Here is a 13,572-nt window from a genome sequence, read left to right on the forward strand (position 1 = left end):
TGAGCTGTGACAGCTCAGAGCAGAGCCTTGGGGCTCCCCAGGGCATCACCCACAGGTCCTGTGGGTGAAGCCAGTGCCTGACACACTGTGATGGCCCCGTGCTCCTTCCAGCAGCTTCACCACTGCCAGTCACTCAAAAACTGCTCTGAGAGCTGTGCAGATATGAACTGAAATGTCCAGCTATAAACCACAGGCCCCTGACCAGCACCTGGCAGCCACTAGAGAGGTTGTACAGGCACAGTCAGCCCTGGAGAACATTCCCTGTCCTTCCCTTGCAGCCCCATGCAGCAGGAGACCTTTCTTCCTGGAATTAACTCCTGTTTTTAAAACCCCAGCAAAGAGGCTTTTGCTGAAGGACAACTGGCAGGATTTCAGCCCCCATTTGCCCTCCCTGTCCCTGGGGTCAGCCTCAGGACCCCTCTCCAGAAGCAGCAATGGGTTGCAGCTGAGGTTTGGAGCACCCCACACATAAATGGGCCACCTTGGCAACCTCAGCTATTTTGGAAGTGCTGCCATGCAGGTTTGGGAGGAAGGATCCCCCAGAAATTTAATTTTAGTGAGCTGACACCATGAACAGGGAGTGAGACCCATCTCTGATCTCTCAGGGGCAGCTTTGACTGAGCAAATGTTCCTTTATCCTTCCCCCCTCCCTGTTGCTCATTTACTCTTTGATTAGGGATCATCCTCCTGTCATTTGTGTGGATATGTTGGTTTGTTGTGTTTTTTCCTAAGGAGTGGATGCCAGGCATCAGGACTCATGTGTTCAACGTATGGTGGCAATTAGCCCAGCTCTGAACCCTGATGGCCTGTCTGCAGCTGCAATTAGTGCTCTGCTCTATCTGCATGAGGTTTTTATCTTCCTCCCTTCTGGGGCTGCAAAAGGCACAGCTTGGATCTCTAAAAATACAGCAGGGAAGTGTTAAAGCTGTAGCTTGAGCCTGACTGCCTTTGCTGTGGGGCTGCTCTCAGGATTGATTCCTGTTTGGTTCAGGAATCAGTCCTTGGCCTCTGTACCTGGATTTATGTGAGTGCAGCTCAGGGCATCTTTCTGAGACAGTGCAGAGCCTATGGGGGCTGATTCTGGCTCTGCTGGTACCTCTGCTCCTGCACTTCCTGGCATGTTTCATGATCCTGGCTGAATGCACCTGGTTCTTTATTAGGACATTGGATTGCCCGATTCAATGTTTTATAGTATTAAGCTCATTTACTTGTGCCTTTGGTACTCTAACAAAATACCTCAAGTTGGCTTTGTGAAATGGGAAAATGGGAGCAAAATTTGGATTTCAGGGGGAAAACGTCTGGGCAGGCAGAGGAAAGGTGGCTGTAGGACCTGCTGTGTTTCATGGAAACCTGGGGTTTGGGAGAAACAAAACTCCACTGCTCTGCCAGCATCTCAAGGGGTCCCCCTGGCAGAGCTGCCCCACACCAGAAAGCTGCTCTACCAAACCACCTGGGCTTGCTCTGCTTTCCTTCCTTGCCATGTAATTTCATCTGTCCTAAAATCCCTGCTTTTCTCTGAGATAATGTGATTTTTAGGGAGGAGTTTCTCTCCCTGTCACCTCACTGCAGCTGATTTCTATTGAAAAGCTTCCTCCTAGGGAGGGAGGGGGAACAAGGAGAGAAATTATGGAGGGGCAGCATTTCTGAATCCAAATACATTAAACCATTTAATTCTGTTGACTCAGGGCTGCCTGGTTCTGAATGGGAATTAATCCACAGTGCACAAAATTAAAAAGCACAAGACAAAATGCTTAGCAGGCAATGCCAGGGTTTAAAGCAACCCATTAGCTTGCTCAAACGTCCCCAGTAAATTTTCATTTGTCAATAACGCTTAGAGCCTACAGTTTATTTACAGCCTGTTCAATATTACCAGAACCCCTCACAGCGCCTCATTTGTATTTATCTGCCACAGTCAGTTTCCTTTCCAGGGACTCTTCCTAATGCTTTGCTTTGTATCTGCTCCAGACGCAGCAGGGATGTGCCACCCCCCCAGGCAAAGGTAATGTGGGGTTACCCTTTTCTACCCCAATTATCCCCTGCAGGGGAGACCAGCTGCAAGGCCACCCCGAGCCACCTCCCAGTGACCCATCCCTGAGCTGGAGCTGAGATCTGCTGCCATGGGGCTCCTCCAGCCTCTGTCCCACACCCAGGGGACCCATTGGCCACCAGCCAGCATAGATGGGAATCTCCAAACTGGGAGAAGGAGCAGGCACAAGCAGCTGTCTCTGTGGACCCACAGCCTGGCTGAGCTGGAGCAGTCATGGCTAAAATCTGTCCTCCTCCATCTGTCCCAAATCAGATCCCACAGGATGAGCCCTGGAGAGGAGAGCGTGTAACAGGATTTCCCCCCAAAGCAGCTTGAATACTTCCAGGCAGATAACAAAGCCTGGCTGGCCCTGAGAATTTCCCCAAGGAAAGGAGTTTATTCTCGGGCACACACATGAACGGGCACTTTAATCTCCTGTCGTGGCTCTTGTCCAGTTGGGGTGGTTTGGTCCAACACTCACAGACGTGGCTCCCTGCAGTGGTGACCAGTCTCCAGTGGGGTTTGTCCCTCCCCAGCTTCCTGCCCTCTCCCTCTGCACTAGCACTCCTCCGAGGCAGAAGCACAGGCAATTGCAATGGAATTTTAAGCGGATGAATCATCACGAGGGCTGCCTGGGGAGCCTGGGGGAGATACAGGACAGGCTGGGCAACCACCTGGCTCAGGTGTAAAGCTCTGAGAGGGAAATCCCTCCAGAGGCTTAACCACAAAGATGGAACTGAACACTTCACAGGGAGCATCCACTGGACCCCGAGAGGTACAGCAGCACTCGCCACAGACCCCTGTCCTACACAGCATCCTGAGCTGGGGGCAGTGAGTGGGACCTGCAGCCCAGGCTCTGTCACAGCCCTGTGTATCTGTTTGGAGGTGGTCTTCAATAGATTTTATGATGAATGCAGAAGACAATCACTAAACTGAAGGGCCCCTTGCTTTTCTCCCACTCTTGGTTAGGGTTTGCAAGCTCTTCATGCTGCTGAGCTCCAAGATGCCATGAAAGGACACCCCATCTTTCCACCCCAAAGAGCAAAGCCCCATCACTTGCCTGCTGCTGTCTGCATGTAGCCAGCCAGGGTGCAGACTCGGCGCTCACAGGCTCCGCCGGGCAGCAGGACAGCGACGATGGCCAGCAGGGAGCTGAGGGCCAGCAGGGCACAGCCGCCCGCACACAGCACAGCGCTCGTCTGAAAGGACACAGGGGGCTGTCAGAGAGGTCACCCCACCACCACACCTCCCCACAAATCCCCCTCTGGAAATGGGGAGTGCAGCCCTGTCATGGGCGGCTGCTCCCACCTTTTCCCTTCCACCTTCTGTTGCTTCAATTCACTTTTAATCCTTGAGCTCGAGGTTCACCCATCCCCTGCTCCCAGGGGTTACTGGCATTGGGGCTGCAGTGACAACAGCAAGTGCATTACATGCATGAGGGGCCACGTCACTAAGACAGGTGCCATTAGATGGCTGTGATGTGTGTCAGTGCCTCTGCTGAGCGCTGAAATGGATCTCATGACAGCACCTGCCTCAGCAGGCCTGGCAATGAGGAGGAATTTTGGAGATCCCACTGCTCCTCTCACTGCAGCTCTGCTGACATGGCAGGCTGCTCCCACCTCCAGCAGCCTAAAAACTGGGAAAAGCACTAATTCGTGGCAAAACAGCTTGCCCTTGGGTACTGGTGTCCAATCACTGCACTGTTGCTGTTTGTGTCCCCATTGCAGGTGACCACTCCGGCCAGTGGGATGGCACCGGCAGCAGGGACACGTGCCAGCCCAGCCAGGGGTGCAGTGTGGCCGGGGGCAGTGAAGGGACCCTCCTCCTCCAGCACCCAGCTCTTGACAGCATTCAAATAGCATGAGGACACCTCAGTCCCAGCACTGCGGCAGCCACATCAACTCCTGTCACTTCACAGCGAATTCCATGGAATGCTGCTGGCTCTGGTGAGTCACCCTGCGGTAACACCCGCCTCAGCTCCCCAAAGCAGCACAGCCCTAAAGCAGGTCTCACTCCCATCTTCCTGAAAAGTCTCGATGTTATAACCTGTGTGGGAGCTGCTCTGAGGAGGTCAGGTCCCACTTCCACCCTTGTCCAGCCCTCTTGTCCTGGTGAGACATTCTGGTTAGCAATGCACAGTTTTCCTTTTTTATTTTTCCCCCTATATCTGAGCTTTTGGGCAGCCATGGTTATTACTGAAACAACCCCCAATTCAGGTTTCCATTTACCTCCCATCACCAAAGAGGTTACAAATAATCTGCTACATGTAAATTATCCTGCAGGAACCACAGACAGGCTGAGCAGGGGAAGAGGGATTGGATTTACCCTGTGATGCTGTGGGGGGTTCAAACGGCTAAAACCCCCTCCCATTAGCGGTGCTGCCCCACAGGTCTGGCACTGCCCTACATCTACCTGTGTTATTGACTGCTGAGCTGGTGTTCAGCAGCTGGACTGGCTGGTGCTGGGTGACACAGCCACTGCCTGCAGGGTCCTACCCAGCAGCTGCCACTGCTCCAAGAAGGGACACATGGGTACTGCAGAAAGACAGGCCAGGGTAGTGCGGGCACCACCTGACACCCTGGTGTGAGCGCTTCTCCTGAGGCTGTGCAGTGATTAGAAATCAGCATCTTATTTATAGCCTATTTATGCACTGAGCAATGCAAATGCTGTCCCAGCGATAAATTAATTCCTGACATGCAATGCAAAAGGAACAGCAGTGCCAACAGCTACCCAGAGAAATGGAGAGGCTGTTCCAGCATGGATATCTGCTCCTCTCCAGAGCCTTCCAAGCCACAGAGACCTGAATAGAAAAGTGCTGCTTCAGGGCTTAATACATGAGTTTTGGACACCCACAGCAGAGACCCCTAGCCTGTCCCTACACCTGGAGGGACCCATGGGGTTTGGGATGGGATGGAATGGGTGACCCCATTGCACAGACACTCTCCCAGCCTGGGACTCCATGGGGAAAGCAGCCACAGCCCTGCTCCCCTACTGCTCCCAGGGCAGCAGCATTGCCAAGAAATCTGGATTCATAACAAAAAAAGGATTACTCTGCCTGGCATCTGCATTTCACCTTCCACCCGGCAAAACCATCCTCCTTTGCGAGGACCATTAATTATTTAGAGCAATGAATTTTTCAGCAGAAAGGGGTCTTGTGAAGCAGCCTGGTTCCTCTCTTGTGTGAAGCATATTATTTTTAATGATCTAGGTTCTCCTTAATTGTGGTAGCTCAAATCCCCTAAAAACTCACAGTTCCTGCTGGAAACAACTGATGAGGCACTCAGACTGTTAATCCCCACAGAGAGGTGTGAAGGTCTTTTTCAGGACGAAGTGACAGGAAAAAGGCACAAACAGGATGGGTGCAGGTGAGTGCTAAACTGGCAGAAGAGCTGGTCTGGTTTGGCAACAAGACTGAAGGGTCTCAGGGCTGGCACCACCCTGATGTGCACAGGGGTGGCCAAAAACCAGAATCCAGCCAGGCCTTGGCAAAAGGAACACATGTCTTGTTGTGAATAAATGTGAGGAAATTCATGTGGGCAATAGGTGAAGGTGAATGGTGAGGTTTGGTTGCTGCTACATGGGCCAGGAATGCTGAGCCGCTGAATGGCTGCCAGGCAGCTCTTGGGGGCAGAAGGGGTGGCAGGGGCACAGCTGCCCCAAAAATAGTTGACAGTAGAAAAGGACACACCTCTGCTCTTTGTCTGGCTCCCACATTCTGCGGGGGTGCCATGGCCAGAGCTGCCTGAACACAAGGTGTGTGCTGACATTATCTGCCAAAACACTGCATATGCTCTTGGAAACCAGAAATTTTGCTTTTGTCATAACCTTTCCAGGGCCTCAGCTGGGATTTATCCCAAGTGCTCCTGCCCTGTACTGGAATTGCTCCTGCAGATCAAAAAGCTGCTTCCAAAGAGAAATAATAAGGTTTAAGTTTGAAGAAGTCCATGGAGCAAAGGTACCAAAGAACAGCAGCTAAAATTCTCTCCTTCCCACCATGCAGTACCTCCCTCTCTCCTCCTGTTTGTGCCTGTTGCATCTTGAGCAGAAAGGAGAGGATGCAGGAAACAGATGCAAAGGCTGAAGCCCAAAAATAGATAGGGTGGGGAGGAATAACAGGGATGCAGGAGGCTGCCTGTGAGAGCCCAGCTCAGGCAGGGCAGGAGAAAGCCCATTCATCCCAGCACAGAGCACAGCTCCCGGCGCAAATCCTGCCAGGGAGGAGCAGGGCTGCCCATCCCCATCCCTGGGCATTGCTGACCCCTGTCAGTGCCAGGGAGATGCCCCCAGGGAGCCCAGCAGCCCGGGGCTCTGAGCAATCCCGCCTCTGCCATGCTGGGAAAAGACATAAAACCGTGTCAGATTTTCTGCTCCCACTCCCAGGGAGATTAATTGTTTATCCCCAAACAAATTAATCGTCCCCTGGTGGGACTGTAAATATGCCTTTATGTAGCGTAATAAATTCCGATTAACAGCAATCCCCTGCCCGTTATTTTAGTGTTTTACAGGTCTGACACATGCCATGGCTGGGCCATTCACTAAGCAATACATCTGCTGAAGATGCTGTTTCATTCACCAGAAAAATCAAAATTAAAATGTCACATAATGGCTGTCCTGGGAAGAATTCCTTAATAACCCTAATGAAAAGTTTAAAAAAGTTAACTCGTCTTTGAAAGCCAGAATTAAAGCAGGAAGGGGGAAGGGAAAATAAACCCTCCAGTCCAATGTTTAGTGCTGAGAAACAGTACCTGGTGTTTGGTTCAGCAGAGGTAAACCAAGCTGGCAAAGCTCCTGCCATCACTATGAACTGAGTCATGATGCACATTAGTTTATTAATTTAATTTATTAATTGGCTCTTGACCACCCCCAGCAGCTGCCATCCTGGATGGGACCTGTGGTACCCTGAGCAGCAGGCTGAGGGCAAGGTTACAGACTGCTGGGGTGTTCCAGCCCTGCTCAGATGCTTAAGCACCTTTGGAAATGGGGGCAGAAAATAAATGCCCTAAATAACTGGGAAATAAAGCCACAGGCTCAGTGAGAAAAAGAAAGTGAAGGTCACAGCGTGTCTGGCTTTTTGGGGGTATCTGTTGAGAGAAAATATCTAAGAAACCCCAAATGAGCTGGAGAAAAACTGTAAAGTCAACTGTAAGAGAAGAGGTGGCAAAATTAATCCAACCATTTTCATTTTTAAATGCAGCCCTTTCCCATCAGAGCTCTGTGTTTAAATATTCATTATGGGAATTTGTTTTGGGGTCAAACTGCATAGTGCTGTACCTGCAGAGATAGGAACTGAATGAACACCAAGATTTTAACCTTGTTAAAAAACCAAATCAGTGCTGGATGGAGGTGCTGAGTGGGGGACCCGAGCTTTGGGATTTTCAGGAATGTTGGCAGGACCCGGGAGGCCAATGCAGGTGTGGGCAGGTGCCTTCTCTGCCTCCTCCTCGGGCAGAGGCGCCGGGGATCTCGGTAAAACTCAGGAATCTCCACCGGGGAGGCGCTGCGTGCCGGGGTGGGCGGATGGAGCCTCGCAGCTCGCTCGTATTTCCCCCACACGAGGCACAGAAACAAACAGCCGCCATCTGGGCGGCATTAACGCGACGGCCGGGAAGAGGATCCCACACATCCCACACATCCTCGGCTTCTCCTCCCCGGCAATTACCTTCCTTTGGGCGCCATCTGAGAGCTTTCTCCTGCCTGTTTGATCTTCCTTCTCCATCCTGCTCCCATAAAATGACATCCCTGCCCAGGAGCGCTGGGAAGTGCCCAGTGTTATCCAATCCCCAAACCAGGCAGTACTGCGGAGCTCCGGGGGTGATGCCACCAGGGAGGTGGCTGATGTCTCAGTCCCCTGAGCTGGGATGTTTTGGGCTGAGCCACAGGGATGCAGAGGAGGCACTGACGCTCTAGCCCTCATTTCTTCCCCTTCAAATGGGGGATTTGGGGGATGGGGACCTGCCCACACCACAACGTGCGCAGGGGGTGCCTCTGCCCAGCCGAGATTTAGCTGCTTTTGCACAAAATTCAGCACCACCTCCACTAAAACAAAGCTCAGCCAGTCCTGGCCTTCCAGGCAACTTTTCCACTTTCCAGCTAATCAGGATATTCAACAGAACACCAGAGGGGTTAATGCCCAAACTGATTCAAGGTGGGGGGGACGGCATTTTTTTAATTAGAGAGGAAATAAGAGACAGATAGTACGTCTGATGAATTATGGCTGTCTCTCTTTCAGTGCCATTGCATCTGGGGATGCTGGAAAGCAGTTCCTAATGGCACTGCTTTATCTAAGAGGATGATGGATAGTAGTGAAAGAGAGAGAAAAGGGGAAAAGTAAGACATTAGCACATCAATGGTGTGCCTGTGACCTCCATCAAGGGATTCGAACCAACTTAATGAAATTTTAATTAGGCAGCAAGCAGAGCACTGTGCTGGGTACCCGATCAGCCCTCCTTCCCCTCACTCTGTTATTATCCTTCCCCGGGATAAGCCCTTTCCTGGCGCTGGCAGCCAAGCCGGGCTCATCGCCGCGGCCAGGGAATGCCCCGCGGGTCACACAGCTCTCCCATCTGGCTTTTCCTCACAAAGCCAGAGGAGGAGCCCGAAGGGAGTGGGATTTGCCGGCTTAAGAGGATGGAGGGAATGTCCCACTGTCAAAATGTCCCTGCCGTGTCCCTGCCAGCCTGGGGCAGACTCTGCTCTGGGCCCTGCAAACGGGAAATGCAACGCTCACCCCAGAATGTCTCTGGTGTGCCCAGAGGATGCCCTTCCCAAGGTGTAGAGTCCAGGATTTGCTCTTGTGGAGGGGGTGTGTGGGCAGGTGACCCCGTGTGACCTGACCATCGCTGTCAGGAGTGGCCACAGCTCAGCTGAGCCCCGGCTGCTGCCCAGCCCTGGCCCTGCAGTCCCGGAGCTGACACCACCTCTTTGTTTCAGCAAAGCAGCTTCCCTCTCCCTTTGAGAGCAGAGAACAGAACTAATCCTGAGAGCAGCCTGGCTGCATTTTCAATCAACTTGACCTCCCACGGCCCACCCTTAAGCTGGTCCTGTCTCAGCACCCCTTTCAGCCCAGCTTAGCAGAGAGCAGGTCAGTGAGTCCTGGTGATGGTTTGTGACTCGGGCGCGGAAACATGGGGCCAACAGCCCAGGAAGTAGAGTTTCCCCCAACATCAGGTATTTTCTGTCCTGTTAATGTAGGTCAAAAAACTCTGGGTGGCTGATGAAAGCAGATAAAGTCTGCTGCGGGGTAATGTGTGTGAAGGTGGTGATGTCAAGAATTCCTTACACTTAGCCCTTACAACTCTCGCCAAGGTTGTGTAAGTGCAATTAAAAATCAAATGGACTGGCAGACAGAGTCTGGTCTCTTGGGAAGTTCTTAGGATGAGGAGCTAAAAGTTGATTTTCTGATAATCCTAAGTTAATGCGCTGGCCTGATACAGGACTCTGGAGGCAGAGCAGACTCTGCCTGAGAGCCAGCACACACTTGAGTCCCTGTTGGGGTCACACTGCATCTCTCCCTTATCCCAGAGCCTGTGCTAGAAGAGGAGTGACAGATTTTCCACAGAGTGACAGATCCCTTCCCATCTCCACGAGCACTCCACGTGCTTTTTCACTGGGATCAGGGCTGCTGTGTAACCACTCTGCAAACCCAGCCCCAATGGGCAAACCCCAGATGACATCAGGAACTCAGGGCTGAACTGACATGGTGAGAAACCAGCAATAGAGATTTCTGAAACCCTTCAGCATTTCCTAATAAAAGGGTGAGCATGTTTATTGTACATTTTCACTAAGCTTTGCTGAATCTTTTTAAAACCCAGGAAAGACCCACTAAAGGAACTGCTGGGGTTGTGCAAAGCCCCCCCTGTCCTGAGCAGGTCATTTTAGGCTCTGCTCCAGGATGCTCCATAGGCAAATGGTCCATGTGGTTGTAACCTGAATATCATGGGCTGATCAGCTTCTTAGTTATTTTAGATTACATGCTTGGCAAAGCCTGAAAATAATTGGAGACTATCTGGAAAAATAAAAATAGAAATTTGAAATGTGGCAGCAGTAGCTTCCGAAGTGCAGCACTGAGACAGGAACCCATGAGCCAAATGCTCCCACTGAAAGAGAAAATAAATTAGCTGAGGATGAAGCACTATTTTGCACGTACATGGTGATCTGGCACCAGGAAAAAGAAAAGTCGTGAGATGCAATGAAACAGCTCAGAGCTCAAAAGTTCACCTGTTTTTTCATTTGGCCTCCCAGGAGCAATCCCCTTCCCCCACGGTACCTGCACCTCTCTAGCCCTCACAGCTCCAAGTCCTCCCACAACATATTCTTCTTTCCTTTCACTGTCTGTGTAAGGGCCTCACTCACAAACTGGCTGGGCCATATCACCATCACCATCCTTTCTCCTCTCTGGCTCCAGCCAAATCCTCTCCAGTTTCCATCAGCTCCTGCGAAGGTCTCAGCTTGTCCACAACATCTGCAGCCATCAGGAATATTTTGTTATATCCCACCCCATCAAATAACAATCATGATGCTGAGCACAGTGCAAAGCCTCAGCAGCACTAACAGGGTTAAATTAAAGGTACCCATGATATTAGAGAGCTGCAAAGTAATTATGAAAGGAAGCAGAAAAAAGCCAGCAACTCTAAGCAGACATGAAGGCCCTCTTAAGAGAAGAAAGGCATGTTAATTAACCTCCAGACATGATTCAAAGCATCATTTGTAGCATGATTAACATAATCCCCCAAGTGCACACACAACTGGCATTAACGATCATTTGCAGGACTGAACGCTCCCCCACCCCTTCAACAAATCGGCACATTGGAGCAGGGAAACCCTGGAACAGCACTGAGCCTGCACGCTGCAGAAACAAAAAGAACAATGTTCCCCAGGGATGGGCATCCCGGCTGCTCCCACCCCTGTGCGCTGCAGGTGGGCGTCCTCCCCAGGTGTGCTCTCAGCATCCTCCCAACGTGTGCCACCAGCTTCACTCTAGAAGAGCTCCTGAGCCCCGCATCAGCTTTAGCTCCCTTTGCCTCCGGCAGCCCCAGCTCCCACCCTCCTGCCAGCAAACTCCACTTCAGCAAACGCTGGAGGCTCTTTTCAGGAGCTCCCAGATTCCTGTCCACGTTCGGCTTTCACTTAAAGAGAGAGCTGCCCATCAGATCGCTGGAAAGATTGGAAATGAACGTCACGGCTCTGAAAGCAAAGAAAAAAGAGCCGCGATTTCCCCAGCTCTCCAAAAAGGAGAGAAATCTCCTGCTTGAACTCGTGGACAGGGTTCCCAGCACTCGGCTCCCCCCGTGCTGAGCACTGAGGCGTGCGGGCTCGGAGGCTGCTCATGCAAGAAAGCCAAAGCTGTCGCCTGCCTCAGCAAAGCTGTCAGGACTATTTTATTATATTCCAGCCCATCAAATAACCATCACAACAGGTATTCTCCCCCTCATCATGGCAGAAAGCTGGTAAGGGAGCACTTTCCTCTGAAAGAATCTGCACTGTTTGTTGTTCATTAATTACTTGGGTGGTATTAATAAGGTGACATGGACTTGTCACCAAAATGCCCTCTAAATTCCCCTCAGTACTGTGATTATTCATCTCTTCCACAGCCCAAACTCAGGAACTCAGAGACTTTGTGCTACATTATATTCTGAATCTCAGTGTGTTCAGAGACTGAAGCTTGTTCAAATGAGTCACTGCTGAGCTTCGTTCTTATCTTTAAAGTTTGTTATTGCTTGGAAGTGTTTATCTGCATCACATTTGCAAAAACATCTGAACAAAGGCCAGCCCGTGGAAACAAGAGCATTTTTGCACCTTTTTATATAAATAGGAAGGAGTTGATACAGCTGGTTCTTTTTGCAATTCACAATATTTGTCTCTAATGCCAATTTTAAGGACCGTGATGGGATTTAAGCAATCACACGCAGACCTGGTGTCCTGGGAGAGATAACAGCGCAGCTCCATGGCAGGCTGAGAAATCCAACTGCTGACACCCTTTGTGCCGGGCACAGCCACGACTTCCCGGGGATCCAGCCCCGGTTTGGGGATCCTGCCACACAGTGACCTGGAGAGAGTCCAAGCTCGTGTGTTCTGAGCAGAGCCAGGGAAATCACACTCACAGCCTCGGGGTAAGAAGCTAAGAATGAAGGGAGAGGAGGGAGAAAGGGCAGGGGCAAGCGGGCGGTGGGATACCGGGCCGGGCTTTGTGCGGTCGCTGCACACACCCAGTGTGACGGGCGGCTCTTTGTCACCCCGGGACACCACAGCAAGCCCGGGCCCCATGGGGCACCGGGGAGGTCTGGGCCTCCTTCCTTCCTTCCTTCCTTCCCAAAAGAGAAGGGCATCCCCGCGGGTGGTCGGGCAGGGGGACAAACACGGACCCCCACATCCAGGCTCGATTTGTGGATCCACGCGTCCCAGGGGCAGCAGTTCCAGCCACCTCCCTGCTCCCCCCTGCACAGCAAACTCAGCCGGCAAGTGATGCTCAGTGCCCCGCTGGGAAGCACAGAAACCTCTCCAGCTCCTCCCTGACTCCCTCCCGCACACCCAGCAGGAGCCTGCCCGGGCAGGGCGGGGGGATTTGGGGCCCCGGCAGGGCAGGGTGGCCGGGTCAGCCCCGCGGCACTGCCGGGGCCACGGCCGGGCCCTGCACCGCGGCCACGCTGGGGCTGCACTGACCACCAAGCTGGCACGGGGGTTCCATGCAACACCCCAAGAACCAAAGCATCCCAAAAAGGGATGTGACCCCACAGGGACCACGGAATACCCAAGAGGTGCTGAGGAGGTGCTCAGAAGCAGGACGGGTGGGATGCAGAGGATGAAAAGGATGCTGGAGAGAGCACAGGAAGATGCAGAGGATGCTCGAGGGCAGCATGGGGGATGCAGGAGATGCCTGGGATGCTCTGGGCAGGACAGGGATGCTGGAGCAGGTCTGGAAGACAGGACAAGGGATGCTGGGGTGATGACAGGGGACCTTAGGGACGTGAGGAGGACAGAGGGATACTGGAGAGCCTGGGGCAGGTCTGGGGGGATGCCAGCAAGTGATGGGGTGACACCGACGAGCCCAAAGCGGGCAAGGGGAGGATGCAGGAGAAGTGATGGGGGATGCCGGGGAGCTCGAAGCAGGCGGGGGGGATGCCGGGGAGGTGACGGGAGATGCCGGGGAGGTGATGAGGGATGCCGGAGAGCCAGCAGACACGGGGGATGCTGGGGATGTGATGGGAGATGCCGGGGAGTCCAGGGAAGGGCAGGCGAGATGTCGGGGAGCTGACGGGGGCTGCCGGGGAGCCCGGGAGAGGCGGTGGGGGTGCCGCGGCGGGGAGGCGCTCACCTGCCAGGAACCGGAGGGAATGTCTCCGAAGCCGCCGGGGCCGGCGGAGCCGTGGCAGCCGCGGGGCGGCCCGGCGCAGCGCCAGAGCAAGCCGAAGCCGGCGGCAGCGCGGCCGGGCGGCAGCAGCCAGGCCGGCGAGAGGAAGGCGGCGGCGCAGGCGGCCAGGAGGCCGGCGGAGAGCAGCGCCCAGAAGCAGCCGACGCCGCTGCACATCGGCGGAGCCGTGGCAGCCGCG

At 53.1% G+C, this 13,572-nt stretch overlaps 1 protein-coding gene across 1 annotated transcript in view; it reads right to left on the reverse strand.

Moving 5' to 3' along the window:
• The window catches only part of TMEM211 (transmembrane protein 211), a 57,711-nt gene extending 44,139 nt beyond the window's left edge, over window positions 1–13,572 (reverse strand). Inside the window, exons 1-2 of the mRNA XM_042026325.1 lie at window positions 13,338–13,572; window positions 3,087–3,225 (exon numbers count right to left, since the gene is read on the reverse strand). Coding sequence (XP_041882259.1) covers window positions 3,087–3,225; window positions 13,338–13,550 — 352 coding nt within the window. The 5' untranslated portion in view covers window positions 13,551–13,572. The remainder of the gene's footprint in view (window positions 1–3,086; window positions 3,226–13,337) is intronic.

This window comes from Corvus kubaryi, unplaced genomic scaffold (assembly GCF_017639235.1).
Source record: "Corvus kubaryi isolate FWS band 111438036 unplaced genomic scaffold, C.kubaryi_AGA036_p1.0 37284, whole genome shotgun sequence".
NCBI classification, from domain to species: Eukaryota; Metazoa; Chordata; class Aves; order Passeriformes; family Corvidae; genus Corvus; species Corvus kubaryi.